At 43.9% G+C, this 27999-nt stretch overlaps 2 protein-coding genes across 4 annotated transcripts in view; one reads left to right on the top strand and one right to left on the bottom strand.

Annotated features, from left to right (window-relative positions):
* The first annotated feature begins 2121 nt into the window (after positions 1 to 2121).
* gap43 (growth associated protein 43) lies at positions 2122 to 15518 on the top strand. The gene is made up of 3 exons (XM_061718951.1): positions 2122 to 2476; positions 9424 to 10051; positions 14244 to 15518. The coding sequence occupies exons 1-3, from the start codon at positions 2447 to 2449 to the stop codon at positions 14321 to 14323; spliced, it is 738 nt and encodes a 245-aa protein (XP_061574935.1). The 5' UTR covers positions 2122 to 2446; the 3' UTR covers positions 14324 to 15518.
* Positions 15519 to 17269: 1751 nt separating this feature from the next.
* The window catches only part of lsamp (limbic system associated membrane protein), a 723096-nt gene continuing 712366 nt past the window's right edge, over positions 17270 to 27999 (bottom strand). For all 3 annotated transcript variants that reach the window (XM_061718950.1, XM_061718948.1, XM_061718949.1), the window contains 2 exons: positions 23671 to 23819; positions 17270 to 20861 (listed from right to left, as the gene is read on the bottom strand). In XM_061718950.1, coding sequence (XP_061574934.1) covers positions 20764 to 20861; positions 23671 to 23819 — 247 coding nt within the window. In that variant the 3' untranslated portion in view covers positions 17270 to 20763. The remainder of the gene's footprint in view (positions 20862 to 23670; positions 23820 to 27999) is intronic.

Here is a 27999-nt window from a genome sequence, read left to right as displayed (position 1 = left end):
TGGCGTACTCCGTGATCCCTCGAACTCAGAGAAGGTTCCCTGTACCTGACGCAGCCCCTACAGCAATATGCTCCCACCATCACATTTCATGGTGGGGACTGTGTTTTATGAGTTAAAGGCGTCTCCCTTCCTTCACTAGAAAAGTGCAGCATCCATGAATATCATCAGACCAAAGGACAGACTTCCAAAACTCCTCATCGTCATTCCAGTCACGGAAAAACTTGCTGTGTTACCAATCAGTCAGTCTTTGGTCATTATTTTGGAGAAATGTTTCTGTTTCTGCAAAAGAGATCACAACTTTGGCCTGTATGCACAATTGAAACATGATGCAAGTGTACACATGTGAAACAGAGGCCTGTGAGTTTTAAAATGATGTTAAAAAAATAGTCTAAAGCAATTATCATCCTTGTTGCCATCATCTCTGTTTAATCTGTTCAGGTGGCGTTCCAATTCCCCAAACCACAAGTAGCTTCTTCACGTTTTACTTTCAAATGCTGCTTTCAGAAGCAGCATCTCTGAGATCAAGTGAGCACTGCCAGAAGTCGGCTCTCCTCAGCAAAGCACTTCTTTGCAAGTTATTGCGGTGGCACGCCCCGGCGTGGGACAGTGCACTGGCAGCTGTTCAGCATGAATGCGCACAACTGTGCAGGAGTGAAGCGGGCCGGTGCTGGGAGAGAGAGCGTGCACGCTCAGCAGATTCCAGCATCATTACAGTTTCTGTGTCAGTCGGCCTGCTACAGGCCATGATTACACACAGTGATGATGCAGTGCTGCCAAATAATGGTGTTAGGGTTTGTCTGAGGCTCCCTGGCACCGGTCTGAGTCGTTCTCAGTGAACTGGAGCTGGAATAATCCTCTAAGAGCAGAGCAGAGCAGAGCAGAGCAGAGAGAAGAACAGCAGAGCAGAGGCTTTCAGCTCTTCTTCTTTTCTTTCTCTGTGACACCAGCCGACCCTTGCTCTATCCATCCTCATTGTGTCTGCTGGGTCTGCTGAAGCTTGCTGGTGTCAGAGCGGGGGTGGGGACTCTCTTAACACCACGGCGTGCATGTGTCTCTGTGTGTGTGTGTGTGTGTGTGTGTGTGTGTGTGTGTGTTAGAAAAGACAAACACAGTGTGGGTGTTTGCATGAGCATGCGCCTGCAAGCCTGACGGCACGGTGACGCCGGTGATGGAGACGGAGCCCAGTGCTCATTAGACCAGAATCTGTGCAAATTCTGACACGGGAGGAAGAAGAGGGGGAGGGAGGGAGGAGGGAGAAGCAGTTTGCCTCGTCTGCCTGTGTGCCACACCCGGACTTCTTGCTTCCTCCTCCCACCTTCAGTCCTCTCTCTTTCTTTCTGTGTGTGTGTCTCTCTCTCTCTCTCTTTCTACACACACACATATTCCTCCTTCTCTACTCTTCTCGTCTGGTGTTTCCATGAGAACAGAGAGCGCTGGGTACAGGGGGGGAGGGGGGTGGGTGGTTTGGTGCTGTTCGTGACGTGTCCTAAAAGCACTGTGTGTGTGTGTGTGTGTGTGTGTGTGTGTGTGTGTGTGTGTGTGTGTGTGTGTGTGCCCATCACTGCTCTCCTTCATACATATCTCTCCAGGACGCTGGCTGCTCCAGGCTGTGCCAGAAAACATGCTTTTGGCCTGGCCCTTGATAATATGGAGTCTGCCCTAATGGGTTTATAATCTGAGGCCCAGACCGAGGAGGAGATGGGGGGGGGCATCAGGAGATTGGGGGGGGGGGGGCTGCTTCAGGAGGCCTCTTCACAAAACAGTAATGCAGCCACCTCCTTATGTGTGAGAAGGTGTAGTGCTGTGCCGGTAGTGAGAGATATATTAAAGGTTAACATGAACAACTTACTGGAGGCCTCTGGTCTGTCATGGATAGTTGGTGGGGGGGGATTGTTTCAGGGTGGGGCCGCAGCCTGCTCTGGACCAGGTCTGGGAGGAAGGTGGAGGATGATGAGGAGGAGGAGGGTGTGAAGATGGAGAAGAGAGGAGTACTGATCTAAAAGAGATGCTGAGAAAGAGATGGGGAGGGGGGGGGGGGGGGGGGGGGGGGAGGGATGGATGGAGGGAGGGAGGGGTTTAAAGGGTGGGCTTGTAGTCATCGTCGAGGCAGCAAGTAAGGGAGAGTGAGAGAGGTGCACGCGGCCAGACCGAGAGCAGAGCACCGACTGGGATGAGTTCATGCGCTGGGCTGAGCTGCTGATACAGCCGGAGAAGAGAGGGAGCGAGAGGGAGGGAGAGAGAGAGAGAGAGAGAGAGAGAGAGGGAGAGAGACTGAGACTGGGAGTGTGTGTGTGTGTGTGAGTGAGTGAGTGAGTGTGTGTGTGTGTGAACGAGAGCAGGAGCGTGCGCGCGGGTTGAGAGCGTGAGAGAGACGGAGAAGTGAAAGGCACGGGAAGAAAGAAGCAAGGAAGAAAGGAGGAAAAGGGAGGATACTACAACTCCAACTATGCTGTGCTGCATAAGAAGAACCAAACCGGTAAATGACGCTTTCTCTTTCCCTCTATCCTCATCTTTTTTCTTTTCTTTTTTGTGCCTTTTATTCAGACTGAAATGATGCATTTCGGGGGGTGAACTTTGGGGGGGCTGCCGGCTTGCAGTCAGATCGGAAAAGTTGCTGTGATTCGGTCTGACTCCGGGTTTCTACAATCTCCCCACAAAGCGCAGACACGCCTAGTTAATGGGATTATCCTGCATGAATGGATGCTGCCACGATGCCTCCCAGACCTCACAGCGCACGGGCGGGCGTGCACGAGGCTGCAACTTCATCCCGAGCAGGTGGCTTTGGTTGATTAAACACTTAAAGGGCGGAAAAGATTATTAATCTGCACTTGATGGGTCCTGTATTGTCTTTAGTGCCTTAAACAGCCTCCACCCCTGATTTAGTCGGGAGCGCCCCTGAAGCCGCTCTGATCCATCCCTGCTGCTGCTGATGCTCGGTATGAATTAAACCGAGCTAAAGTGCTCTCTTTAACCGATGCTTTCCATCCCTTTGTAACAGTGTTTCTCGTGAGCGGCGAGCGGCGGGGGGACAGGAAAGAAAATTTCCACAGTGAGGGAAAAAAAGGGTGGGGTACGGAGTGAGCGAGCAGCACCATCGTGTCAGTGGCCTCGTGGGAATACAATGGGAATAAATGAGTATAAATGGATTATCAGAGCCCTCCAGCTTTACAAGTGGAGGCTGTCAGCGGAGGGCTGCGTGGAGTGTGTGCTCATTTAAAGGGTGTGAAATGGTGCTGCTTTATATTCCTCAGCAGCCGAGGAAGACTAATACTGAAGAAGAAGGAGTTGCAGGAAAGAGGAGGGAAGGCATTCATGGATCAGGGCTATACTGTATAGGTTCCTGCTGCTATCTCAGACTGATTAGGATTTTTATCAGACTCATAACACCCTGAAATGCCGATGGCACTTGATTGCTTTTTAAATGTCAGCCCCGGATGAGTCACAGCATCTCTGGCGAGGAGAGGAGAGGAAGGGAGGAAGGGAGGAAGGCGTGCGGGGAGAGCAGGAGGCAGAAGGAGAGGCAGGCAGGCAGGGTGGAGCGTGGCTGCTGCACATGGGGAGGAAAAAAAGAGGCAAGAGGGCAGTGATGGCAGAGGAATAGAGGTGAGACGAGGTTTGGGATGAGGGGGGGGGGGGTCTGCAAGGTGTGATGGGAGGTGGGGAGAGGCAGGGATGCAGCAGAGCAGAAGGAGAAAAGAGAGAGGCGGGAGGGAAACCAGCTCCAGCTCGGCAGGGATTGTGGCGGTGGCAGGAGTGATGGAGCTGGGAGCGGGACCGAGGTGAGGAGGATCCGAGCGGTCAGGAAGCGTGGGAGGGGGGGGGGGGGCTCTGGAGCCATGTGGGTGAGGCGCTGCCTCCTCCTTCAGCGTGCACACCTCACCGGCCTCACCTCCCCTCCTGCTTTTGAGCAGAAATGAATGGAGACAGACTGTGGTCCCTCGCGGGTGCACGAGCAAAGCGCGTGGTTTCAAACAGCCCGTGTCTTTGTGGAGCTGAGTCTCCACGACATGGGAGTGGCAGCCAGGTCCTGGTTCAAGTGTGCTCTCATCCCCAGAGAGCGTTTTCCTGAGTGAGTCTGAGTCCCTTTTAGGGTTAAATCTCCCTCCATTATCTCCCCCCTGATTAAGGTGGACTGATCAGATGCTCAACTCCATCTTAATACTCCTAATGTCAGGCTCCTGCTACCTGGAAGCTGCCCCTCCCTCCCTTTACAGCTCCATTTTATCCAAAGGCCACATTCTCAGCCCCCCCCCCCCCACTCCCACGCCTCGTGTTTAACCCGCCCCCCCTCTTTAACAGCATCTCTCCCCATCCCCATCCCCTGTGAGATCAGCGGCCGTCGCAGAGCCTTTGTTACAGAGAGCCGGTGTAATTGAATCTAAGTCTGGCTCTGATGAGGCCGGGCCTGCACGGCGGCCATCGGAGGCTCCAGGGGCCGTAGTGAGAGAAAAAAGATGCGACCGCTCCTTTGGCATCTTCCATCATCAATCCTCCGTGGGAGGAGAGGGAGACGTCGCTGAGCGACACGGAGAGTGGAGGGGGGGGGGCTGTGGCAGCCACCCACCTGAGCCCCCCTCTCCCCATCTGCAGGAGATAGCCGGCTGAAAGGGTGTGGTGCCGTGTGCGAGGGAGAGAGAGAGAGAGAGAGAGGGAGGGAAAATGAGAGAGAGGGAGAGAATGAGTGGGTGGCAGTTTGCTCACTGGGAAACAGAGTGAAAGACGACAGAAGAGAGAACCAAGTTGATATTCAGCAGTTGCAGACTGCAGCCTTTGCTCTTTTGGTGTCTGGATGCTTGGAGAACAGATACAGATACTGAAATATTGCAAAGGTTATTAAGGGAGAGAGAGAGAGAGAGAGAGAGAGAGAGAGAGAGAGAGAGAGAGAGAGAGAGAGAGAGAGAGAGAGAGAGAGAGGGGGGGAGAGGGGGAGTGAAGGCTCCACCTGCAGCAGGGCTAAAATGGTCTGTTTTAATGTGTCAGACGCTCCAAGTGGTTTATATTCCTGGACCAAACCACCGTGGTGTTGTGTTATTATTCTAAAGATCTGTTTTCATATCCAGACCTGCCTTGGTCATTTTTTTATTTAAAGTGACTTACCATAAGATTAATTCAATTCCTGCACCTGTTGGCTCCTGTGATTAAAAGGCAAATACTGTGTAACATTATATTCCTCCGAGGCTGGACCCGGGAGGAAAGCTGAGAAGAGTTTGTCCACTTGAATGGATACGAATATTAATTAAAAAGTAGTGGCCATCAGCTTCATCTCACCACGATGACCCCCCTGTTCCTCCTCCTCCTCCTTCTCCTCCCCCTCCTCCTCCTCCTCCTTCCACTGCTCCCAGAAACCAGTCCCTAATGGCAGTCTTAGCGAGGCGGCGGGAAGGTGCCGGCTGTTACCGTGTGTTGGGGGATGGTGATGCGTGTGCATGCGTGTGCATGCATGTGCATGTGCGTGGTTGTGGGTGAGCCGGTGATGCCATCGACTCTGGGGTGTGGTTCTCACAGCAGCCGGTGCCCACTCAAGGACGGAGGCAGACTGCGGTTGATGGGACAGGCTCTAATTGTCACATCCAGCCATTAGAGGACGAGCCGGACCCTTTACGCCGCGGCTGTTAGTCATCTTTACAGGCCAGACACACAGAGAGGGTCGTCCTCTGCAAGAGCAAATGGCTCTTATGTATTAAATAAACTGTGGGCTGTTGCATATTGAAATTCTAAACATGAATATTGCAGTCATTATAGGTCACCTACGTATAATTTGGTGTCCAACATCAGCTTTAATGCTGCTACATCACACCAGCCCTCATGATTGCTTCACGATTGTGTCATTTCATGCTTTACAATGTTGTAAGAATAACATTCTTATATTAGATAGCAATGATTTCACATAGTCGGGTGATGGGAGAAAAAACCAAACCCTTCCAGTGTTTAAATTATTGTATCCATGGCGACCAGGATGACTGTGAACAAAGAGGAAATACTGCAGGCTAATTATAAAAGGTAATTTGATTAACTAGATAATGCAAATATGTTGTCACGGCGAAGGTGAATAGAAGATGAGCTTAAGCAGGCGTTAAGTGTTTGTGTAAAGACTTAAAAGAAGTGTACTGTACCTCACACTGTGCTGTGCCTTGGAGACGCGCTGCTGTATTTATGAATGAAGATGCTTGCCGCACAGACGCCGGGTGGAATAGTGCCCGCAGGAGCAGGACGTGACGAGGGTTCGATTAACGAGCCTCCAGGAAGCCGGTCTTAAAGGATCTGCAATCATGTCTCCATTTAGGTGATGTGAGATTTTAATATATCGTTGGCAACAATATGACAGATAACTTTCCAGTATCTGAGTCTACGTGGGAAAAAAAATCACAGCACAGCACTTTTGAAGACGGTTGCACTGACAAACATCAGCAATTCCAGTGATGTGATGCTGATGTTCCCGGTTTCACGCCCTGATATGAGATCACTTGGCACTCTGCTGGTATTTTATTACATTTCCACTCATACACATCCCCATCTCTGAATAAATGACATTCCCTCTGGTCCAGCGATGATGTCATACCCTCATATTCCCAAACACCCTCATCAATCGCTTTCTCCGTCCGTCCGACTGACTCACCAAATGCAGTCACTCAGTAAATCTCTTTAGAGTTAAGTGCTTAGGTCAGAAATTTTGGCAATTGTAAGCACCTATGAGATCAGACCAATAAAAGTCAAACAAGTCACTGGAGACTTGTACATTAGTGAGAGGAGAGACTGGAGCGGTGGTGCTGAGGCTTCCTGCTGGCGGCAATCATGTGAAGACTCGCTAAAGTTTACCATGAATAAGAGCCGACGTTTTAAGTGAAGGACAGCATTGAACTCTTGTTTGTTTATATATATATATATATATATATATATATATATATATATATATATGTATATATATATATATATATACATATACCATATTTTCTGGACTATAAGCCGCACCTGTATATAAGCCGCATCCACTCTATTTTAAAAAAAATAATAAAAAAAAGATATACAAGCCGCATCCGCTCTATTTAAAAAAAAAAAGATATGCAAGATATATATGTTGTTAGATTAGATATTTATTACATGTACAGAATGATTTTGAACTGTAAATGATGTACATGTTTGTACCTAAATAGATCCTTTCCTAACAGTATCTTTTAACACGGCAGCAACTTTACTGATTAAAACGGGACAGAACCAAGAGAAAATAACCCGTATTTATTTATCTGTTTGAAATCTGCTTCTACCTACTTCTATCTGCTAAAGAAGAAGTAACGTATTCTTCTTTGCATTTATTTTGTCTTAGTTTTTATTCTAATTCCGGTTAGAGCGCCCCGAGCGGTGGAAGAAAAATCCACAGAATAGCCGCACCTTTGTATAAGCCGCATGGTTCAAAACCTATGAAAAAAGTAGCGGCTTATAGTCCAGAAAATACGGTATATATATATATATATATATATATATATATATATCCATCCATCCATCAATTTTCCGCCGCTTATCCGGAAACGCGGGGGCAGCAGCCTCAATATATAGCCTATATATATATATATATATATATATATATATATATATATATATATATATATATATATATATATATATATATATATATATATATATATATATATATATATATGCTTTTAATATGACATTGCACAAAATTGCTCCAGGCGCGTTGAGTATATTAAGGGCGGGTGGATTTACGCCCTGGACCCGGAGGGAATGACGTGGATGTGCCTGTACAGCTTCACCGGCCTCTCTGCTCCAATATTGCACTGACACAGTGACCCTGAAGAAGATATGTTGGTTTTAGGGCCTCTGGCTCTTAAATCATGCCACACTGATGTGATTTGTCATGCGGGCAGCTGTCCAATTTAAACCTTATATCAGATGCAGGGACACATCCAGCACCAGGAGGAGATAGACTCACGGAGGAAGCAGCTTGAGCTGTCATTCTCTGCCTTTGAACACTGTGGTGGCCGCTCGTTGACACAGGCTGACGACGTTAATGCGCGCTCTTACATATCACCCCGTTTGAGCCCCCCCTCAGCGATGCTTATTGCTCACTCTGATTTATGAAATCCTGTTGGCCGGCCTTCCCCCCCCGGGGTCAGGTGTTCTACCAATCAGGGGGACATGCAGTCTCTGGCAGAGCCGAGCGGCAAGCTGGGCGTGATGAGTTAGCACTCTGGTTGTCAGGGCAACCTTTGGTGGCCGGGAGGGGCATGGCGGTGAATGCTGAGGAGACTCCAGCAGGCCGCCCGCTCACTAGACGCTGCTGAGACGCCGACCCACCCGGAGGACGGAGGCCGGCCCGCCATGTGCAGAATAGCAGTTTTACTTTTGAAGATATCATTAGCAGAAAATGTGGTGAACATTAGCGGATGCCCATGGGGGCGTGGGGTACCGCATTTACGCTAATTTACTAAATCCACTTCAGCACTATTATCATGAGGACAATGTAAGTCTTATGCTTGGATTGAATAATTGCAGCGAATACCCAGAGCCATTTGTCTAGTCATTCGTCCCAAATCCTAATTTCTTTAATTCATTATGTGGAGACAGTACACACACACACACACACACACACACACACACACACACACACACACACACACACACACACACACACACACACACACACACACACACACATGCACACAAAACCATTACGAATAGGCTTTTTCTCGTCACGTCTTCATCATTTTGACCAAGCAAAGCCGTCCAGCCAGCGAGCTGTTTGACAGTTTGTGTTTCTTCATTCTGCTTTTTTTTTTCACATTCATTTAAGACTTTTATTTTCTTTTTTTTTCTTTTGTTCCTAAATCAGTTGAATCTCAGTAGATGAATGTTTTACCTGGAATTCTTTGCCTGTTCATTTTAAATGTTCTGATTCATTTTGTTTGCTCATCCGTTCATTTCTTTATTTGACTTGATTTCTTTTCATTAGATTTATATGAATCATAACACAACCCACTATTTGATGGACACCAGTGGATCCAGTTGCCAAAGGTAATATCACTAAATCCCTCTCAGCATTAAAGTGTGCGCTGTCCTACCGCTAACCCTGTTCCTCATCCTGTCGTACGCCTTGACGTGACCTGAAACTCTAACCCACCTTTACCCAGTCTTTCATTTTCCAATAACGTTTATAAATACACCATTAAGTATCTTTTTTGTCATCCTTGACCTTTCCGGTCAAGAGTGACCCTCGAGTTCATTGCATTTGTAGAATATGTAATGAACTTTGGTCGGATTCTGAGACCAGCATGACGCTTTGGGATGATCACCCCCGATAAAAACACAACCACAGTAGAGACTTTTCATTCCAACCTTTCCTGGTTTCCTTTGGGCCTGCGTTCCTGCGTTTTCGGCTGCTAACCTGTATTATCTGTTGCCTACTAGGTGGAGAAGAACGAGGATGCAGACCAGAAGATTGAGCAGGATGGCACCGCCAACAAACCCGAGGACAAGGCCCACAAGGCTGCCACCAAAATACAGGCTAGCTTCCGTGGACACATAACTCGGAAAAAGATGAAAGATGGAGAGGAAGAGAAGGAAGGAGACAGCCCTGCTGCTGCAGAGGAGGCGACGGAGGGAGGAGAGGAGACAAAGAAAGGAGAAGGAGAGGAGGCACCTGCTAAGCAGGAGGAACCTGCGGGAGAGGAGGCTAAGAAGGAGGAGGAGGAGACAAACCAGGCCAAAAGCCCCACGGCGGAGAAGCCGGCCAACTCTCCGGCAGCTGCCGCTGCCTCTCCTCCGGGTGCAGCCACGTCTCCCGTAGCGGCGGCCCCGGCTGCCGCCTCTCCTGCGGCCGAGCCTCAGAAAGAGGAGCCCAAGGCCGAGGAGAAAGGTGAGGAGAAGCCCAAAGAGGTGGAGGCTCCAGCGGCGGGAGCCAAGACTCCCACCACAACCACGGCCGAGGAAAAGGAGGAGGAGAAGAAGGAGGAGGAGAAGAAGGAGGAGGCCAGACAAGCCGATGTGCCTGCTGCTGCCAGCCCAGCAGCCGAGGAAGAGCCTAACCAAACAAAAGGTAAAGGAGGTGTGCACATTCTTGCAGAGCTCTATCTGGATGAGCGCTAGCGCAAACTCCCCGTGTCCAGTGGTGGACGGTAACTGAGTAAATTTACTTGAGTACTGTACTTAAGTACATATCCAGAGTATTTGTACTTTACTTGAGTATTAGATTTCTTTGGTACTTATTACTCTTACTTGAATACATTTCCAAGACAAATATTTTTACTTTTACTCGAGTAAATTTCTAAGAAGGCTGAAAAGTACTCGTTACTTTCAGGTCTGCTCTTTTTTCTTCTTCCCTAAAATCCTATTGGACACAAGCTGTTTTTGTCAAAGGAGGAGACCTATCACAGTGCACGCTCTCCACTGGGATGTACGTAAAGCGGAAATACGTTAAGCCTCCTCAAAACGATACCGCCAAAGTAGCCTGCGTTTGTCAAGACAGAGCCGCAACAAGTCAAGACATAGCCGCAACAATGGCTACGCCTGCGTATGATCCCATTCATTTGATTTGTTTTTGGTGTTTCTGCAGGTTTTATAACATTGTGGTTCTAAAAGCAGCACATCAGTGCAGCTGGTTTCAAAGAGTTAATTCTCAGAAACAAGAGTTAAAAGATCCTTAAATTAATTTAGAAAAAATATAGTAATTTACTGATGTGGAAAATAAGAAATGTACTCTTTCTCTTACTCTTACTTTTACTTAAAGTAAATTTAAAAGTGTTTACTTTTGGATACTTTAGTACCTTTAAAAGCAAGTACTTTTCTACTCTTACTCGAGTAATATTTTGACTGAGCTACTTTTACTTGTAACGGAGTAAATTTTGACCAGTAGTATTTGTACTCTTACTCAAGTACTGGGGTCGAGTACTCTGTCCACCTCTGCCCGTGTCAAACACTTGGCTGTTTGTGAGGGCGTCGAGTTCGCAGCCAAGAGCAATTCCAGTCACTTCCTACAATCAAAAAGCAATTACTTACTGTAAAACCTTTAAAAAAAGAGGAGAAGAAAGCTTTCATATAGTCTGCTTGGCAGCCCCCACAGGACGCGGCTGCTTGATGAGCTCTGGGGATTTAGAGGTGTTTGGCAGGGTGCCACCATTCACTGGTTAACGCGGCGTCTCGGCTCCACGTTCGGCGATGTAGTCTTGTATCTCAGCATCTGGATGATTGAAGTTCCCCGCTGATGAGGAAAACTTCCATAGCTATTTAGTATAGTCTGATAATGTCGCCATTGGGGTGATGTTATCCTGGGAATGATCAGAGTCATTGTTTAGGAGCGTTGTATTGGTCTGGTGATGAGAAAGCAGCATGTCTTACAAACCATTAAGGGTCATGAACGTCGTAGATGGCTTCACATCAACTTGATGATACGAGGACTGATATATTAGCTTGTTTTTTTCTAATTTACTCCAACCGGAGCATAAACACTGGCGGAAATAATGTCCTCAGATATAACAGCATGCAGTGAGATAATCTACAATAACTTCCAGCGATTGCACAAACATGAACCTGAGAAGCGGCAGCTCGCTGTAATACAACACCCCCGGGTGACAAACTCATGTTTCTGGTCTGAAGACTCAGACGGGGCCAGACAGGTAGGATCAGCGATCGTTGCTCAGTGTAGGGCTGGCGTGGGTGTGAGGTGAGAATCACACTCGCACAACAGAGAACTACACAAAAACTAGGTCACCTCGGCTGCACTGTCTCCCCGTTGTCATAGTTACCACCTCACCGGGCTAGCTGGCCTGCGCTGGAGCAAAGCTGGTATAACAGGTGCTCTGAATTAGATGAATGATTAATGATGCTCACCGGTCTGGGTCCTCACTGGGGGAGTCTGTCATCAACAAACGCTACCTGACAAAGAGCAGCTCATTAAGAATCCACCTCTGGCAACAAACCACTGAACTGACTCAGAGATAATTAATATTTACAGCTGAGCCGCTCGGTTGAGGCGAGTCCCCGTGTGGACCAAGAGCATCAGGTACCCAAACAAGTACGAGGCGGTGTGCATATGATTAGGAAGGCAATGCTTTTGTTTAAAGTCAGCAACTTAAAAGTTCAGTCATTAGTGTTTGGAAAAAAACTCAAAGTTGCATTAAAACCTCTGTTGGGGTTTAGATAGTTTAAAATGTTGGCAGTCGAAACCAAACAGATCCATGGAGCTGTTCGTTTTAATAGACGTCAGCAGTGAGTTATAAAATGTGAGTCCCTTTATGTTTACCATGTGACCGTGTTCTCTTCATACGCTCGGACCGATAATGAGAGTTTTGAGGTTTTTGTGAGGAATCGCTGGGAACAGTCGACCTGACTGTTGTATCGGGTTGTAAAGCACTGGCACGTATTGACTCGCGGCCTGTTTTGACCAGCAGCAGGGACACCTCAATCAATCAATCACATTTTATTTATATAGCACCTTTCGTCCAGGTACATGAAATACAAGGTGCTTTGACATTTTGATTGAAAAATAAGCATAATAAACAAATAAAAACTGGGAGACCAAAAAGATAAAAACTGGGAGACCAATGCACCCTGACATACAATATAAAATATATAAAATTTATAAAAAGATAAAGGTTCAAGGATTAAGGCTAAAAAAAAAAAAAAAAAAAAAAAATCAGTCCACAACAATAAAAATAATAAAAACATTATAAGAGATAGATAAATAAATAAAACAGATACCTTTAAAAAATTTGAAACGGAATAAAACTAAAACTATAAAATGTGATGCTACATAAAAGCCAGACCAAAGAGATGAGTTTTTAGTCTACGTTTAAAAATGTCCACATTTCCAGCTCCTCTCAGATCCTCCTGCGTTGTCCTCGTTCAAGAGTAACTCAGTAAAGTGAGGTCAGGGAGTGCAGGTTCAAAGGGGGTGAAGGCGTCACAGACACAGACCTCTGTGTAGAATAGGATGTCATCTGCGCAGAGCATGAATTTCCTTGGATCATGACACCTTAAGGTAAGATTTGCCTCACAGGTAGTGTACCCAGGCCAGAGAAATGTTTGCTGCTTCTCTCTGTGAGGAGAGGTGAGAAAAAACCCCATTACACACGGATCAAATGAATAAAAAATTCTGATCCTGTGATGACTGATTGTATTGCGTTCCCGCAGACGAATCCCTTGTCACCCGCCCCCCCCATCTGTAATCTTCCCCAGCATCAGTACCAGCACCTTCGTGGACGAGCGGGTAGCACTGATGGGGGCTCTGGCTCAATAAATTGGATGAAGTTGTGTTTGCTTCACGCTGCTCAGCGGCCGTGGAGAAGGACATACTCAAATCTGTCACAGCAGCCAGCAACCTAATTACCTGTTACCTGGACGAGCCGCCGTGGTCACACTGTCGTGTTTCACAGACACGCTCGCACCTCCGTGCCGGCACTAACAAAGACACGATCACTCCACTGCTCCGTCTCACCTTCACACACACACACATGCACACACATGCGCTCCGTCACCCCGGTCTCCAGTGCAATGATGTCATTGTTTGATGTCTGCTCCTTCTATTAAAAGAGGATGAGATCATCGGGGTGTGACATCAGCGGGAGTGCTTGGAAAGTGGCTGTTCTTTCACAATCATTGCAGTAGATGTACTCTGATTGAAGATAGATTACTGTTATTACATTTAATATTTAGGTAATTGTCCTAAGCATATAAACTAGAATAAAACAATAACACTGGCAGAGGATGATGCCATCAATAAAAACATAAAACAATAAACCAACGTGAGCAGAGCCACTGCTCTCTGATGTGTCACGGATTCTTATTCAGCACCATTCATCTCTTTGAACACCATCTCTGGATGTTATCACAGTGCAGCACACCGTGGGCATCACACGCTATCAGATGTGACAGGCCAAGTCGCAGCTGTTAGCATTTTGATGTGGGTTCAAAGGCTTCAGGGGTCCATGTGGAGCTCTCTCCTCTTGTATTATTTGCAGTCAGTGTGAGATTTCAGGCACTTTGGTTGCATCTTGTATAATGACATGTTGTCAATTTTTGTGGAGAAGATTTCATGCTTGTCTTTTGTGATTTGTAGATGGTGCATTTAAAAAGAAATCTGGTGTTTGTTACTAGCTAACTTCTCTCTTATTCTTCTGTTTTACCCCCCCTCTTCCTTTTCTCCACCTTTTATTCTTCATTTCATTTCCTAACTATCCCTTTGGCCTTTACCCGTCCACCTTCCCGCCCTTTCTTTTCCCTCTTCCGCACAGATGCTGCAGAGGAGAAGAAAGTAGAGGAGGCTGCCCCGGCGGATGCGGCGGCGGAGGCCACCGAGTCCAAGGACGACTAATGCTGAGTCCAACCTCACGAAAGCAGAATTAAGAGTATGAAGAAATACACAAAAACAAAAATCTAAAAAGGTTGCTCCTTGCCTTCCCAATGTGAAGGCGATCCGTTTCTATTTGTTTGTCATCTTTTTGTGTGGCAATGATTTTCTCATGTTGGGGGGAGTTTCCAGCGTAACGTTTTTTGGCTCAAGCTAATACTATGAGAAAGTGATGATGTTGATGTTGATCCTTATGAAAAATGATTGTTACCTTGACGATGGCGGTGATGGCGGTGCTGATGCAGAGATGAATGCCTTCATTTACTACATCTTCACATCTTGACGTGTGTAAGGACCGCTCCCAACTGGATAGCCGCACATTTAAAAGGCATTGCCAATGCACCATAGTTCGTTTTTGCATTGCAGTGCCTTTTCCCGTGACTCATCTCACAAATAAATACCGTTCTGCAAATGCACGCACAAAAACAGGCAGGTTTTAAAATGCAAGTCTAGTTTTCAACACAGAAAATGTGTACTGAGAACACAGCCAACATGTAATGCACTGACACATCGGATGGATAATAGAATGTATACTTAAATGTGGGGGGTTTCCAGTTGGGCAGTTTTATCCTCAATCCAAAAAACAACATATAGGGCAAGATTATTACTCTCTATGTTCTGCTTGAGTCTTTCAAGCTTGGTTTACACCCCTTTTACAAAGTCTGTGTACTCACATTTACAGTAAAGGACCTGTTGCCATTTAAATCATATACTAAACTATAGAAAACAACTATAGTATTGATGTAACTGGCTCTTACATATAATGATTTGTGTTCTGCCAACCAAACGTGAGACCAGTAGCATGAACCATCGAACCAGATGCATGATGGGAACTCTCCCTCTGAGAGGAACTTCTTCGCAGTCACAAAAACTTAAGAGGTGTGGCGGCTTCTTTTTGATGTCTTTGGTGTTGTTATGACAGTTTCTATGAATTCGAAAACTACTCTTGCACTGATGTTACAAAAAAATAATAAAAAAAAGAAAAAAAGCAAACAAACAAGCAAAGAAAAAATTCTTTTCCTATGTTTCCAGTGAGTGCAATGTCCAGTTTAAAACCCTATCAAGGAGTTCACACTTGTGAGAAAAAAAATATGAAAACATAAAAATGGTTTCAATGTCTGTTTTCAAATAAAGCAAATGTGCCAATTACCATCATAAACTGTGGAGTTTGATTTAGCCCCGTTCAAATGTGATGTTACTCTAGACGGAAACGAGGAAAGGACGTATCCCTTCATCTCTTTTTCCTCTGAAATGATCCCCGCTTTCTTCTCCTGTACATTTAGGTAGGGACATCATTTTCTGCTTTCGTCTGGCTTTTGTCTTAACAAAATGAAACAGTGAATCCAGAAATTACAATTCAATCACAGTTCAAGAGCTAAACTGGGCTGTAGTGCAAAAAACAGTTGAGACTCAAAAATAATGTAATTTCTACATTATTTTATTAATAACATAAGATAGCATATATGTTATCAGCATTATAAAGCCTTGATCTGCTTTATAAAATGTTTACATGCCTGCATTTTGAACGATGTGAAAGTGTAACTCCAGTGCTCAGCTACAGCAGATTGAAACAGGTTTATGACGGGGTGGGGGGTGGGGGGTGGGGGGTGGCGGGGGGGGGGGGCAACACAGACTGAGAACTGAGTTGCATCAGTTTGTCTGGACAAAGGTATAGAAATGCCTAAATCTTGCCCTATGCCAGTTTTTCTCCGTTCCAATACCAAAGTACCACTGCGCTGCACGTTTTGGGTGTTTCCCTTCTTCCAACACACTGGATTGAAATAAATGGATCGCCTCTTTCACTTGGCATCAAGAGAAATCTGGGATAATGTCTCACCAGGGCTTCTGAAAACTTCATTTCCATGCAATACTCAGAAAACCTTATCTTAGGGGTGCAAGCTGGCTCACGTGTTTGAGTCCCAGCCCGGGGCCTTTTGGTTTGTGTCTCCTCTGCTCTCTCTGGCCCAATTACCCCGTTTGATCACGGCTAATAAAAGCCACTACAGTCATAAAAACTAGTCAAAAAAACAAAAGAAAACAAAAAATTCACCTGAACAGTAACACCATTGTATATATCGACTGCAAAAGATACTGTATAATAAGAAAGATGTAATATTTGAGACACTTGTCCAAGCACTGGGCGTAGTAACATCTAGTTGTCTGGATAAGCTTTTTAGATAATGACATCATTCTCACATTAGCTTCATGTAAATGCTGGATCTAATTGTGGCTGTGTGACATCATGGTAAGAAAATCAGTTTAATTCATTTATTTGAAATTATTATAACCATAAGATTTAAAAAAAAAAAGCCAACCTCAGTCACAATAAGATGAGTGACCTTCATACTAACAAAGGTGGCTTGGCTGAGTGAGCGCTCCTTGGAGCAGCATCATTTCTCTGAAATTTCTATTAATCGCTTCCCTACACGGAGCCGTAAACTGGTTTATACCTTCTCATAAACTTTCCACGACTGTCAAGATCATACTGTCTGGAAGAAGTTCCCTTTTAACAACTAATAAAACAAAAACAAAACAAGAACACACAGCCTCCTTTTGCCCCCAGTAGATGAATAAAAGCATCAGGCTTTACATGATGGTGCTGAACTTACGGGTCGGTTATTAGTCTTTAACACTCCCCTACATGTCCCCAGATGATGTGCTTTCAAACTCTCCAAACTCTGGCTGCCACTCCAGGTTCTCTGACAAGATGCAAAGGATCATTTCGAGTCCCCATTCCTGAAAATGTGGTCTGCCCTGACACCTAGCGGTGACGGCTGTTATTGCAGCTGCACAGCCATGTAGCGTGCTCGTGACGTCACTGGACCCTCTGTTGCGCCTCTCACACTCAGCAGGGTGAAAAAAGTTCTTCCACAGAGAAGATAACAATACATATATTATTTTATTTGCATGTTACATGGCAATTAACGCAACAGCACCGTTAAGATCCTGTGTGTTTTGAGCTATTCCACAAAAATAAAAATGGATACTTGCCCCAACATCTCAAGTCACATTCAAATACAGAACACTGAATTCAAACAACTTTATTTTGTTAACATTTTCTCATATACCTTTTAATACATTTTTTTTTTAAAGAAATTTACTGCAATTACCTTATGCCTTAATAAAGCAAAGAAAAATAGAAAAACATGGGGCATTTCTTCTTCATAATCCATGGTTGAATTTTAATTTCCCACAACAAAGGGAAGGGAAGTACAAACTTTTTAAATATTTAAAATGTGAAGCTGTATAAACATGATTGAATGGAATCACTGCCTTTACAACATTCTACCGTAGAAACGTAATTCTGTATATATACACACAGAGAAGGGGAGAAAAGAAGAATCTCAACTTAAACACAGAGGGTTACCTCTGTAACCACTGAAGAACAGAAAGCAGACAATCAGCTGTTGGGCCAATTCCTTGTGAATGTCATGCCTCATATGGATATAACTTCAGACTCAGATGAATGCACATGCCACATACATAAGCCACTTTTGTACAGTAAAGCGAGAGCGATGTTTTGAGACAATGCTTCATAATAAACTGGACAGATGTACCCCCAGCTCTCAGCAGATATTCAGGCCTGTCTGCAGGGATTGGTGCTGTGTCCATAGGCTGATGGTTGGTATCTGTGAGCAATGCAAAGACAGATCTTTTTACTTTTTTCTGTCCTACAGACAAGACAGAGCTCCATGGCTTTTTACATCAGTGCCTATGAGCTGGTTTTAACCTGCATGGAAGCACCTGGACCCCTACATGGTGAGCCCAGCCCCAGATAATCACCTCAATGATAAAAAGGATAGATAATAAATCAGTTTAGATTCCTCACATTGTTTGCCTTTATGCAGCAAATCATGCATCCCGGTGCTAAAGTGAATGCTGAGGTTAATACGGACATTCTTGCCACAGCTCTGGAAGTCTGTCAATAAAGAAGAAGAAAAAAAACGACCAAAAACATGTGAATCCGCCCATCTGCCCAGCCTTGCTCTGCCCTGAGTTCCTTTTTTTTTTTTTACTAATGTAATCTTTAAATGCAGCACATGGACAGAGTAGACGGGTTGCTCAGACCGGTTTCATGCAAACAGATCATGAAAAACATTTTTCGCGACAGCAGCAGATGAACATGAAAATCCAAGTGGTAAAAATAACACATCAGGAGTTACTTGCAATAATAATAATAATAATAATAATAATAATAATAATGATAAAACGAATGACAACCTCCAAGAATCTGATCGTGAGATATTGTTTGTGCTGACAGAAACGTTATTTTGAAGTACTTGAGTGTGAGTTAAATTGTGGTGGGTTCGGGGTTTCAGCGCTTTTCCACACTATTACATCACACAATCACGGCCTCCGAAGCATTTACAATAAAGAGCATTGGAAAAAAGTCTTTTAATGCATGGCGAGGATGACATTAATGACACACGTGTTTTGCAGCACTTGCTCTCCCTCTCAGTGGCTGTCTGAAGAGCTGAGATGTCGACGTTGATCTGGTCGAAGAGCTGGGCTGAGCACACGAGTCCAATCAGTCACAATACAATGGGCCAAAATAAAGGGGGTAGAAGGCAGCTTGTAGTGCACCGGCATCTCATCAACAGCTGCACGTCCCAGCTGCTTCCTCTGAGAACTGCACTCTTTGACACATCCACTTTTGTAACACATCGACACGTCTAGCATTCGTTTATCCATTATATTCACAGAAATGAATTTAGTCATGAACAGCACTGGCAAAGGCGTGGTGAGAAAAGCTATTTCCTTTCATTAGTTTTTTACTTTGTAAAACATATCGGTCAGCACAGGTGGCCTCGCGGCTGCAACGGCAGCTGCATTCAGTTTTTATTCGTTTTCTGCTCTCATCTTGAATCCCAGGAAGCTAAGCACAGATTTCAGTTTTTAATACACTGATGTCAGTCAGCACCTGTCTCTTACAATCTCAATTGCAAAGAACTATTTTTTTTTTTCTTAAAAATGTTGCTGTCCAATAGGCTTTAGTTGATAGAGCAGGCCTGTCAGTTCTCATGAACCAAGGCCCATTACACCTTCACAAATTGAAAGCCTGTTCAGAAATGTGGACACAGGAAATTTGTCTTTTCATACTGACGGATCTTTGATTTCAGTACACAAAATAAATAGACAACTGAAATGAATGAGGTAAACTCAGAAAAAAAAAATCCTGTCAATTTATTATCACTGTTTTCATTTAATTTCATATTAAATCATACTTTTTGAGATAGAGAAAAAAACTAAAAGGTAAGCCATTCATTGCTCTCATACATTTTTATCCAAATTGAAGCTGTATAGCAGATTGATCCTAAAACTCATGACCTAAAAAGCATAAACTGCAACCCTTTCTATGGTTACTGGTGTAACAGTAGCGGCACACGTCGTCTTGTCAAAGAGAAATACAAAATTTGACTATGTACACCACACATTATTATAACCCACTGCTTTTATTATTGTAGTTTTTTTGTTAGTCCACTTGTAAAAGAAGGAATCTTTTTCTTTTTTTCATTTTAAATCAAGGCTAGTGGCTGCAAAGCCACCAAACGAGGATGTAGATATTACTATCTAATCTAATTTCCTCTGGTTTGCACTCTGTGTGTTTTAGCTCAATGGGTTCAAGGTGATTCTTTTTTACCGCTTCTTGATTTCTGGGCTTAACTACAACCACCCAAATGTCACTGACGACTGGAGAGCTCTCTGGTTAATGCGCTCAATCTGTTTCAGTCTGGTAGCTTCAGATTACAGTTGTACAGACTTAAATAACAAGCTTTAATCTCATGAAAACAAAAAAATCAGCTGCAGGAGCTTCCCTTTGAGTTTTGTATGTTAGTTTAAAATGTCTACATATATTTGGCAGATGCTTTGTTTGTTAATGCACCGGTTAAACACGCTGTTAAATCTACATTTGAAGTTAACGTAACGCATCTATGGGGGAGGAAGAAATGTGTGTTCATGTCCTCAGTCTCCGAGAGACGGCTGATTGGGTTGGCACCCCAGTGGTTGGGGGTGCCAGTGTTTTCATGGAGAAAAAAAAAAGAAAAAAGAAAAAAGATCAGATCTCCAGCCCAGTCCAGACCCAAAGACAGGATATAGCAGAGACAAAGAAGTGCGTACCATTTAAAAAAGAACAATACAATTCTTTAAAAGAACACTGTATGCTTGTTCTGTCCTTTGTTTAACGGCTTTTTGTTTTCGTTATTGTTCCTAAAACATCTGTTTTACTCATAGACCATTACTTTTTATACTATCTGCAAGCAGTGCTCGAGAGCACATAAGGTTTTTGTAATATTATGCAAAAAGTCTGGGGGCGGGAGGCAGTAAGGTTGGTAATAAAGTAGCGATTGGGATGTTGGTGAGTTGGAGAGAAGAAAGGGGTGGAGGAGAGGAGGAGAGTGGTATTAACACTTGAAGAAAAGGCAGACAAAGGAGGCCAGGAGGAGCCACAGTGATTGAGATACACAAGCAGAGCCGTTGATGTCTCGGCCTGTACCAGGTCCTGCAAGAGAGACAGAGAGAGTCAGATTTTAAGACTGCTGTGTTTATTTCAATAAAAGAAAAGCATTTCAATATTGGGGGGGTGCTAGTCTTTTCTTAAAGTGATGCTTTGGTGCTGGACTCTGCGTTCTCAGGGACGTCACAGAAAATAAACTGCATAATTGCACTACCCTTCACACCTGGAAGTGCATTTCACTATTGGGACCAAAGAAGCAAAGTGTGCAACACATTATTAACTACTGCTCCTTGTTAAAAAAGAAGTTTTTTTTTTTAATAAGAGAATAATGGTTCATTTGTAGCTTGACAGAAGACTAATACCCTTACACAGATACAGTATATTGGAAATTTCAGGTCATAGTCAGTAAAAACTAAAAAACTGATTTCTTTTTCAGATAGCTGAACTCAGTGAAAAGCAGCGGCTCTTTGGCGACATCTGGTGGCCATTTTGTGCCACACACGAGGTTTAAATTACAGAAAGCACCAGGAGCTTTATATTTCTCAACTGTACATATAATTACATGCAAAATGCGTAAAAAATGAGTCACACCATACGTTTTTAAAAGGATATTAATTTCTTATAAAAACTAATTAATAAACACAACCATAACAAGAAATGCGCTACAGAAACAGGAAAATACCCAATACAGCAAAGCTCCGTAGCAACACAAAGCAACAGATGTCTCTACATAACATGAACACCTGCCCAGAATAACTACAGGTTAGAAAGCTACTGTTTACTAGACAAGTAAACAATCTGCCAGTCAATACAAATTAGTATGCCAGCAATTTAGTTAAATAATCATAATTTCTGGATCCATTTTTAAGTAAATTCAAACATTTTCCAGATCTGTGCTTATTTCTGATTGTATTTTTTTTTTTTACAAGGTTTTAGTCCCTGCTTTTGATAAACTGATAGACAAATCTTTGAGCTTAGCTCTCACAGACACTGAAATATGGATTTACATGAGAGGTCAGAACGTGCACTACTGTTCACACCTGCAAGTGAGCGTCACTTTTTGGTCAAACAATCAGCGACGTCAGAGCAGATAAACATCGACGCCTGGTCTCGACTGTGCCTCTGCAGCTCATTCTTATTGCTTCACAGCTTTGCAGTGTTGACACAAACAACACAGCGGGTGTAGCCACTGAACGCTGCGGGAAACCTGTGATCATCAGCCTGCACTGTTTGTTGCGCTGCTGCCTGCTGTTTTCTTTGTGCCACACAGAGTCCTCCGTATGAGCCGGAAGGATTATTCTGAGGATAGTTTTGATATCAAATTCAAATGGGTGAGAAACTGTACTCCAGTAGCTCAAAGCACTTCAGCTTTGACTGCAACATGTATCACAGCCTCCGTTCATAGAAAGCAAACCAAGCTTTCCTCCGGAGTTGTGAAAAAGCAGTGTCTGCAGGTGTGAGGCCCAACAATTACAACATTAACACTGAGTCCATTAACTCTGTCTAGGCTAACATAATGGGTTATTATTGTTGAACCCTGCAGCTCAGGAGGACTTCTTTTGCATTTCTCCAGCCATTTATAAATACTTTCATGTCTCATGCTTGCTCATTACAACAACTTCATTTACAGATACCCACTAATTTCCAGTTTAACATATCCGCGAAGACAGTCTTGCATTTTTATAGATGTTAAGCAAATAGGGATCTTTGGGGATATGAACATTGCCCTCAAGGAGCAGCCAGAAAACAGAAAACAAAAGGTTTATACTCTGAACTTAGCTGATTGAAGGTTTGTATGCGTTGGATTAGGCAGCTTTGCTGCACCTGATTAATCATCAGAGCAACCGGTGGTCTTTTTCTCTTCCCTGTTTTACATAAAGATCAATAAAAGTGAACTTTAGCATTTGGGCACTCGCGTGCCTCTTTTGTACAACTTGTGGTAATGAAAGTGATTTGGGGGAACCAAAGGAAAAATGGACCTGTCGGTTCTCATTATTTATGTTGCTCCGGTCTCTGCCTCTTCATGCTTGTGTTTTTATTTTGTAAGTATATTTTCAGCTTTTTCTGCAGACTCTGTATATTATCTGTCCATCTTTCATTTTCTAATATGTCTTTCAGGGATTTCTACTTTTATACCCCCTCATACTTTTTCAAGGTTCATGGTTTCTTTTTTTTTTTTTACCTTGTCTGAATATGTTATGATAATGGTTAATACCATGCTGGTAAGAACCTAAAGCATAGATATGTGCATTTTTTATATAAAATATATATGATATATTTTTAAATATGTCATATATATTTATTTTATTAATATATATATATCTATATATACAGTACATGCATATCCGTTTTTTTTTTGGGTGGGTGGGGGTGGGGGGGGGGGGGGGGGGGGGGGCTCTGAGGGAAACCTGTGACCTGTTTCTTCAGAGGCTTCATGAACAAAATGACTCGACGTGACTTTGACTTTGCCCGTATTTTCAGATGTCAGCTTCCAGCTCGGGCGCGTGTTTCTGCATTTCCACGAGGGTTTGGATGACAGGCTCTCACACGGAGGGGGGAACATCCAAGGTGACACGAGGTCTAAATCTAATGCACACGAGGCTTTCCTTTCCATCTGAGCTCCCGGTTATTTTTCAGGCTAAATTGATTTAAAGCCTAAATCAAAGCGCAAATCTGTCTGATTTTCAATGATTCAATCAGGTTAATGGAATTAACATTTCAAAGTAATTCAGCTTCTTTTTGTAACTCTGTTTTAAACAAGGCATAGAAATATCATTATGAGCTTTCTTTCTTTTTTATTTGATTAAAATACACTTTTACACTATTGAGCAATTGCAGTATCATCAATACTCACTATACAGAAAAAGGCTGGCGCTCTGGACACCCAGCCGGTTTGAGGCCACGCAGGTGTAGTTCCCATAATCCTCTTCAGTGACGTTATTAATCATGAGAGTGGTGGTGGCGCCGATGGTCTGGATGTTGATGCCCTGGGTGTTGGACAACCTGGACATGTGAGACATACAGGGGGGGAACATTTTAGGTCAAAGTAGTTTCTGTGTAGGTAAAAGTGAAGGTAAACTTCCCCAGTACTTCCTTGTAAAAGTGTGTTACCAGAAGAGGATGCTTGGGAGTTTGTCAGCTCCCAGATGCTGTTATCAATGTTTGCATCATCTCAGCAAAACTGCTTTTTCCATTTGGACATAAATATGTTTGTAAAATCACCTGAAACTTAATGCCAAGGCCAGTTACCAAACTACACGTGCAGTAGCCTCTCGTCAGAGCGTTTACGGATGACCTTGTAGTGATCGTCACGTCTTTGCCAAACATCAGTTGGGTCCTCCAAAGCTTAGGACACCTCACCTACTGAGCTAAAAAGGTGCTGCTATTCACTTGGGGGGTAATTCCTTTTCAGACAACATAGAAGTAGCATGGACAGGAAGTGGAGGACACTTTGTGGACGGCAGTTGGGCAGATCAAGGCCTGACTGTCCTGGATGGCAGCTGGTCCAGCAGGAACAGAATAAACCCGCTCTAGCAGGGCGGTGGGGATTCAGCCGCTCTATGACATTCCCCCTAGGGCTCTGGCATACCCAGCATCACGCCCGCCGATAGGGGGGGACCCAGGGTAGGGGGCGCCCAGAACTGGGCCCTCATTACATTTTTTTTTTTTATTCTCATTAAATTATGGAATAATTTTTCAAAATGTTTAAAAATATGCCTATTTGTGGAAAAAATATGTAGTATTTAAGTTACATAAAAGCTTATTTGTTCTCTTCTTAATTGTCCTTGAAATAGTGGTCAAGAACCCCCAACACAAAAATGGTTTGGCCGCTGATCAAAATTTGATACTATCATTTAATTCAACCATTAGAATGGTCAAAATGTCCGGTCAGCACAAGTCTGGTACTCAGAAAAGAAGAGAAGAAGAGAAGAAGAAAATAGAGGCTTCAGAGATTCTCTACACAAATATTTTAAAAAGGGGGTGACGGTGAAGCTGGAATTAATAAAGTCAGCGTAGAGCAAGGTAAGAAACAGTGCAGCCAACGTTTACCAACCTTGTAACTTAACCTAACTGGCTAGCTCTAATGTTAACGTCCATTAGCTTGTATAAAAACCTGAAGAGCAGAGGGAGAGGAGAGGAAGAGGAGAAGGAGAGATCCGGGCGCAGGGGGGCCCATTAGTGATGCACCGAAATGAAAATTTGTGGCCGAAACCGAAACCGAAAATAATAATAAACACTTGGCCGAATACTGAACAATACCGAACATGGTTCTTCGTAGTTTTTCATTTATTTTGCCAATTTTTTCACCATTGCATAAATCAAATACATTTGATTTAGGCATGCTTTTAAAAGAAAAAAATCTTTTACAAAATTACAAGGTAGAAAACATTTGTTGAACATAAAAAACTGAACATTTTTTTATTTCCCAGCATTTCTTAAATATTCCAGCAGACATTATACCAGCAAAGAACAATCACTTAAAATAAATAAATTAGCAAAATACATTTGTTGGCCATCTTTGAGCTTACGTTAGGCTTAACTGACTGAACATTGTAACATAGGCCTTAAAACAATAAAAATGCATTAAAGCGCTCAGGGTTTTTTATCATTTCAAATGATAAATCAAACTTGTAGTGCTGAAAGACTTTGCAGATGTGCCCCCTCTAGATATTTGAGCAGAACATTCATTGCAAACTAGAGTTGTCCCGATCCGATCACGTGATCGGAAATCGGGGCCGATCACGTGATTGCAGACTCGATCCGGACTCGGACGTTATGAGCCGATCAGGAATCGGATATATATATATATCAGGGTTTCCGTTGTCCGGTAATTGCCGGACTTTGTCCGGTAAAATATGCCGAAGTCCGGTATTTTATAATCTCTCCGGTCAAAATGTCCGGTGAAAATACTCACTGGCGCCATAAATCAACGCACACGTGGAGTAGTGGGCTCGGAGCGGCAGCCATACACTGCATGCGCGCAGAGCACGCCTGTTTGTTTTGAAGCTGAAGCAGCCCTATGTTAAAAAAAAAAAAAAAAAGAAAAGAAAATTTTTTTTATACTGACTTAAGAATGTTCAAGCTGCCTACCTCCTATGTGCTCAGTTTACAGTACACATGTTAAAATATAATAAAAGGGTCATCCTGCATAATTTTCTTTTCTCTTCCTCATTTTTTATTGTTTTATAAAAGTATCGGATCGGGACTCGGTATCGGCAAGTCCTCAAAATCAAAGGACTCGGACTCGGGGGCAAAAAAACCTGATCGGGACATCCCTATTGCAAACAGCCATTCTTGTATTATTCTTTGCCACTCTAAAATACTTCCACACCGCTGACATGTTTGCACCGCACCACTTCACTCCACGCTCTTCCACGTTTGATTTCGTCATCTAAACGCACCTGTAATAGATTGATTTATGTTGTTTTGGTTCCACCTGCTGGTGAATGTTAGTTAAATTCTTATGTGGTTAGTTTTTGGTTGGCCAACGATTTATGTGGTGCGCAACAGTTACGGAGCGGCCAGTCTATTTCCTTCCTATAACAACGCCGTTATTAATTGTTCGGTTTTTTTCCCACTTATTCCACCGAACACCGAAAGTTGTTTTTTTGCCATTTTCGGCCGAACAATTTCGGTTACCGAACAATCGGTGCATCACTAGGGCCCATCTTAGATTATTTTGTCCGGGGCCCCGGCAGGACTGTCAGCTGGCACACCCAGCATGCCTTGGGACAGGTACACTGAGCGTATGAGCCAGTCCTCAGAAGTAAAATGCTACTGCTGGTGCTATGACCAGGGTCTCAGAGCCGCTGCAGCTGCACTGTCATCCTTGTCAGGACTGAAGAGAGGTACCTGTGTCAGGCAGGCGGAAGGGGACTCCTGCAACATCACGGGAGTAAGGGTCAACGCTCCGCCTAGAGAGACAAATGACATTCCCAGACACCCTTCTCATGACTAAACTAAACAGATGATTCAATCAGGCCTTGATTCTGACAGAAACAATGAAGCAGGTCATCCTGTAGGAGCTGATACGCAAAGTCCACAGAAGATAGGTACAGGGTTTCAAAGAGGGAAGTTTAAAGCCTGGGGCACGTCATCCCCTGCCGGGTCGGCGGGTGATGGTGTCTGACAACAGAAGACTGGAAACAAGAAATAACTGCTGCCTAAATTACTGATGAAGTTGCATTAAGAGCTGCATTAAACCCATCAGCTCAAAGTCAGCATCACATTAAAAACCATGGAGCAGTAATTTACTCATGTCTACAGGACTTTAACATTCATCTCAGTGATATCAAAGATAAAGAGAAGTCTCTATGAGCTTGTATTCATGTACTAGTGCGGTATTCTGCAGATATACAGTATTGTGGTGCAGGCAGCCAGTTAGGGACAGCAGAGGTCAGTGCACCACCAGTGAACCTGTCAGAGTTGCTACTGTGGCTCCTGGGGGATGGAAGAAGGAGCCTCTCTCACTTTGGAGCAACCTCTCTCTCTGAACAGCATGATAAAATGCAATTAAATCCAGCAGGAGGCCATCCTTGACCTTTGCATTATGCAGCGAGCTATTTGCAGCTAAACTAGTTGTTTTTCCTCATTTGGCTTACAAAACAGAAATACTTGCCAACTTGACAAAAAAACAACCGAAGCCACATTATAATCTGAAGGAAATACAGATGTTACACGTGGAGCATCTACTGCTTTGCTGCAGTTCATCATTTTAATGTCATCATTCTCTTTCTTTCCAGGACGTGTTTGGCTGTTTGTCTCCCCGACTTGGAGAGGAGACAAACGTGCGCCTCTGCCACGCTCCCACCTGGCTCCATCCACACTTCTGGTGGAAACCAGCAGCCTCCACTTTCCCAAACTGCCAAGACGTTGCTGTGCCATGAAATCAGATCAAATGATTAGCATGCTGCTGTAGTCCAATGCAACGCTTGTGAGAGTATTAATAGCCATCTGATAATCAATTATGCCAACCTTGAACCCAGTATACAGCAAAGTAATTAATAGAGTTTGCTGAGTCAGACTGCAACACCTCAATGATGAGCCGTCCCTACTACCGTAGCCAAATAAACCCTTTAATAACACGGCACGCATAATGACTTCTTCTTGTTCTGAACTGATTGAGCCCTTTCACAGCACGAATGAGGTGAAGTCCATTTAAGGCGCCTCAACTTAATCCTGC

The sequence above is a fragment of the Cololabis saira genome, chromosome 4 (genome assembly GCF_033807715.1).
Source record: "Cololabis saira isolate AMF1-May2022 chromosome 4, fColSai1.1, whole genome shotgun sequence".
In the NCBI taxonomy this organism is placed as follows: domain Eukaryota; kingdom Metazoa; phylum Chordata; class Actinopteri; order Beloniformes; family Belonidae; genus Cololabis; species Cololabis saira.
This window is presented reverse-complemented; position numbering and strand designations above follow the sequence as displayed.